The 4940-nt window shown below is 32.1% G+C and overlaps 1 protein-coding gene across 2 annotated transcripts; it reads left to right on the top strand.

Moving 5' to 3' along the window:
• Nucleotides 1-313: 313 nt before the first annotated feature.
• On the top strand, nucleotides 314-3976 carry LOC137818240 (protein mago nashi homolog). 2 transcript variants are annotated; one of them, XM_068621532.1, is made up of 4 exons: nucleotides 314-412; nucleotides 499-747; nucleotides 833-1009; nucleotides 3606-3976. In XM_068621532.1, exons 2-4 carry the CDS (start codon nucleotides 529-531, stop codon nucleotides 3663-3665), a joined length of 456 nt encoding a protein of 151 aa, XP_068477633.1. In that variant the 5' UTR covers nucleotides 314-412; nucleotides 499-528; the 3' UTR covers nucleotides 3666-3976. The 2 variants fall into 2 exon arrangements, with proteins under 2 accessions (XP_068477633.1, XP_068477634.1); XM_068621533.1 differs by having other exon boundaries at nucleotides 321-412; nucleotides 494-747.
• The last annotated feature ends 964 nt before the right edge of the window (nucleotides 3977-4940 follow it).

The raw sequence follows: 4940 nt of genomic DNA, 5'->3' as shown, positions 1-4940 counted from the left end.
AATATTGAACTTTAATAAAGACATTGTAATTTTTTTTTCTTTTTACCCATATAAATTTTTTATAGAGTAATTATGATTTAATTTATATAATGTCATAACTATATATAATAGAAACATTGTAATTTTTCATCATATTAATTTTGTAATTTTATATATAATTAAATAAATAAAGTTGATAGTATTTTTAATATATATAATATTAATTATTATTTCTGTTTATAAAATAATAATATAGCATAAAAAACAATCACATTATTAATCGTCATAAGTTAAAAATACATTAATTTTTATTATTATAGTTAACGAAATTAAAAAAAAATGACAAAAATTTAAAAACACACTCCTTCATTTGAAATCGTTCAGAAGAGTGGACCCTAGAAACCGCTGCTGAAGTTCTTCTCTTCCCACAGAGGTACGTTTGTTCATCTCTTCTTCGTTTCTCAAAACCCTCCCAATCTTTGCACACTCACGATTTCTCTGTTCAACAACGAAGTTCAGAACGTTTCGTTTCGATTCGCGGTGGTTTCAATGGGGAGTGAAGAGGAAAACAACGAATTCTACCTCCGCTACTACGTCGGTCACAAAGGGAAGTTCGGTCACGAGTTCTTGGAGTTCGAGTTTCGCCCCGACGGGAAGCTCCGCTACGCCAACAACTCTAACTACAAAAACGACACCATCATCCGCAAGGAGGTTTACCTCACTCCCGCCGTTCTCCGCGAGTGCCGTCGCATCATCGCCGAAAGCGAGGTAACCCTAATTTACAAACTCACCAACTAAGTTAACCCCTTGTCGTCGTTTATTTAATTTGTTGGTTTATTTGTTTGGTGTGTAGATTATGAAGGAAGATGATAACAACTGGCCGGAACCGGACCGGGTGGGACGGCAGGAGCTGGAGATTGTTATGGGGAATGAGCACATATCGTTCACAACCTCGAAGATTGGGTCATTGGTGGATGTTCAGAGCAGTGCTGACCCGGAAGGGCTTCGCATCTTTTACTACCTTGTTCAGGTGAAATTATGGTTTAGGGTTTTGATTGATTTATGTAAGGTTTCGAATTGTGCGTGCTCATTTCACACAATGCATATAGCAGCAATAGGCCTTAGTTATCGGCCAAGACAAGGTTGTATGTTTAATGTTTCAGTTAGTAGTAGTGTCGTTGTCAGACTTGGAAGTAAAGGACATACACTGAAGTTTGTTGGGATTATTGCATCCCTATGACTTAGAAATTGTATTAATTATCAGTAAATGTTACAAAATACCTGGGACCTGATGATGTTGAAACATGACTTTGGACCCTGAACATTAGAATGAGTAACAAAAGTGGTTATGACTCAGTTTGACTCTTGTCCTGTCTAAGAAAGTCTGAATATGCTCCCTTTTGGACATTATTCATACCTTAAGGACTGTAACTTGCATTGCCCAAAACCATTTTTCAAAGCTTTGAATCTTTGACAAACTGGGGTGACCTAGGTGGCTGTGAAGAAGACTAGGAAATTCAGTAGCAGTGCAAAACAGGGATAGTATTGACCTGATATAATAAAGTCCACATGATTCATGGCCTGTTTAAATATGCGTTTCTTACGCATGGTCTTGTATTGTAAATGAAATAGGACCAAAAGCTATTAAACTAGTTAATAGAGTAAGTTGACTAAGAAATTGAATTTAAAAGGCAGCCAGGTATAAGAAAAACTGATTTTAAAGACAAGTGCTGGGAGTGAAACTTGATCAATGCCTTTGGGATCAACTTTAGAGCCATTTGCTGAGGCGATAGAATGAGGAAGATTGCGTGTAGGACAAGAGTAAAAGGGTATTAATTACCAGCTACATAATTGTAGGTGCCTAAATTAAGTATCCAAGGACTTGGTTTATTACGAGAATATGAACTGTAGGATTACAGATTCCTTGTATCAACAATTATGGATATGCTAGGCTAAAGGTTTATTTGGTTTTATGTAAGCAGTGAGCCCAACAGAAAACCAATCTCACTATAAGTCTGTTTAGCTTCCTTCAAAACTTCCTTTCTGAAAGTGCAATGGGTTGTTTCCCTGATAAAATTTCATGATTTTTCTTGACTAGGTTCATATTGGGCAATACTAACAATTTTCTGTAGGTACTCGTAACTGATTTGAGTTTCGAAACATGACCTTTTCGAATCAAATTGTAAGGTATTATTTCACAAAGTGAACCACATACATTCAAACATATTGGAAGAAAATGGTTCGTTGAGTTATAAACCAGTTGACAGCGTTATGTATCAAAACATGTTGTTACCTAACAGGTCATGGATAGTCTCATTGAGGTTTTGGTAGATGTCAGAGTCATGTACGGGAAACTAAACCGGTTGACTGATCCTATATTTTTTATTCTATTGCTATTAGTCAGTTTATGCAGTCCCCACATAAAGATCATTTGGGTGTTGTTACTGATTTAGGTTTATTAAGTGAGGAAACCTTGATGAACTCTTTGTTTTATGAAATCTTGGGAGACAAATTGAAGAGTATCTCTAATTGATTGAACCGTGACAACCTCAGTACAGAGAATATGAAGGAACTGTACAATCCCTAATTCATAGGGATACAATGATATCATATCAACTAAGGTTCCGCAAACCATACCCCCTTGGTTCAAAGTTATTAAGCTCTTTGATTGTTTCTTATACAGGCCAGGTGTAATTTTATGTGGAAGCAAATAAAAATCATGTCTTCTATTACAATACTTCATCCCTTGTAACAATTGGTCATAATATCAGAACATCAGTTACTCTTGATGGTCCTGTTCTTTGTAACATCCATTCAGAGTGCTTTTTAAATTATCCTGAGTAATAACTGTCAGTTATTTATTTTTGAGTGAGGAAATATATCATCATGAATAATTCTGAATGCTGTTCTTGGTCATAGCTTGAACTTTGCATGGGCCAGTTTTATTTTGTGTCCAGTTGAAGTCAAATAAGGACGCTTCTTTGGAATTGTGAACTTACTTCAAGTGGTTTTAGGTTAAATAAAAAACACTGGCTTATGGTTATGTAGTTTGTCGTATTAAATGGTCACCATTGAGTTAGAAAAGAACTGTCCAGTTATCAAGCTGAAATTCTTTTGGCATTAAAATTATCCTTGGGCATTCTCATGGATCCCTTTTGGGAAGGGAGAAAACCCACACACGTGAATTAATATAGAATGTAGTATTATTCCAGTCTTTTAGGAGAAATTTTCCATTGAATTGGCTTTTAATAAGCCTATGGAAGAATTTCTTGGCATATATATGTCAGATCTTGGATTTCTATTATCGTCTTAAAGACTTCTAAGTACAGTAATGAGAAGTTAAACAGTTTCCTTGACCAGGGTCTATGAAAATTAGTAAAATATTATATAACTCTGAAGAAAAATGAAAATAAAGTGACCTAATAAAGAACACCAAACAAAGTCGCCATATGTAAGAATCTCATTTTCAAAACTCCAATGTCATTTTAACTGATGTTTGAAAATTTCTGATTATACTTCACTAAGTCTTAGGAAGGGTAGTGTTGTGATTATTAGCAGATGTGAATGCCAGATTTTGTCAACTAATGCCTTTTGTTTATTCTGTTTTTTACAATTACTGTTTACAGGATCTGAAGTGCTTTGTCTTCTCTCTCATTTCACTTCACTTCAAGATCAAACCTATCTAAGGAGTGTTCAGTATCATGCTTTCATCCTCTTGGAACCTTTTTGCTAATGGAGTTCCACATCTGATAGAGTGACTTTATAATCGTGAATATGATTTGGTTCTGTATTCACATGAAATGGAATTTTAGATTTGAGGGTGTAACCCTTGTACTAGGGTGTTTATTGGATTGGTTTTTATGCATGGCTTAGTTATTATTCTTTCATTGCCTTGCTTTAACGGTTGGATCATTCCAAATGCTACATTTTGGAATTATTTTGCCAGCATGAGATGTGGACATGCTACTTTTATGAGAATTTCTTTGAGATGGAAAAATGTTTTATTTACACAATTTATTTAGGTTTCAGTCAAAGTTCTATCCAGGGAGGGACCCAGATTTACTTACATAAAATTTACTTAATAAATATGTCTTCAATTCTATATAAATATTTATTATGATTTTATTTTAAATAAATAACATATGATTAAATTATTTAGACATAGAAGATACACTAAGTATCCTTTCTAAAAGACCTACAATTACAAATGTTAATAGTCAGTTTTATATGTTACTAATAACTGCTCCTTCATAATATATTTAATTATAGTCAGTTAATCATGACTGAACTGAAATGAATTTGTTAGTTATTTTAAAAAAAATAACAGCAGTTAATGTGGAAGAATTTGATTTCAAAATGTGACAAATTTAGGGAAAAAATATTGTGTTGTGGCAATAACAGGAAACAAAATCTTTAAAGTTACAACAAAAAAGTAAGAAAATATTTGTTGATGTCTAAAAGTTCAAACTGCTAATACTTTATATAATGATATTAAGTTTGTTTTTTTGGACATATTTATAGTAAATATTTTTTTATTTCTAAATAATTACAATGACCTTTTTTACAGAGGTTACTTTCTTACTGAAAAAGGAAAATCAAACTATAAATATAAGCTAATAAAGTCATTTGATTAAAAAAACTGTTTATAACTTTTTTTATATAACTATTATAACTTTTAAAATTATAACAACAAAAAAGAAAGTGAGACTACATCATTATGTTCTTTTTCTATTATTTTAAAAAGTAATTTAAGTCATTTTTATAATTAAAAAGTTATAAGAAAAATGGTTTTTTAATATATTGAAATTATTTGTTATGTTTATTTGATGTAAAATATATTGAAAAATAAAAGTTAAATGGAGTAATTACAACAAGATTAATAGATATTTGTATTATATGCGTTGAAAATAATTATATTTTAGGATAATTTTAGAATGTAATCTATAACTATATATATTATA

Source organism: Phaseolus vulgaris, chromosome 10 (genome assembly GCF_000499845.2).
Source record: "Phaseolus vulgaris cultivar G19833 chromosome 10, P. vulgaris v2.0, whole genome shotgun sequence".
Classification (NCBI taxonomy): Eukaryota; Viridiplantae; Streptophyta; class Magnoliopsida; order Fabales; family Fabaceae; genus Phaseolus; species Phaseolus vulgaris.
The sequence above is the reverse complement of the archived record's forward strand: the minus strand, read 5'-3'. Positions and strand labels throughout refer to the sequence as shown.

Coding starts and splice junctions, on each gene's coding strand:
- LOC137818240 (XM_068621532.1), top strand. CDS start 529: ATGGGGAGTGAAGAGGAAAACAACGAATTCTACCTCCGCTACTACGTC. Junction 748..832: donor GCATCATCGCCGAAAGCGAG/GTAACCCTAATT, acceptor TTTGGTGTGTAG/ATTATGAAGGAAGATGATAA. Junction 1,010..3,605: donor TCTTTTACTACCTTGTTCAG/GTGAAATTATGG, acceptor TACTGTTTACAG/GATCTGAAGTGCTTTGTCTT.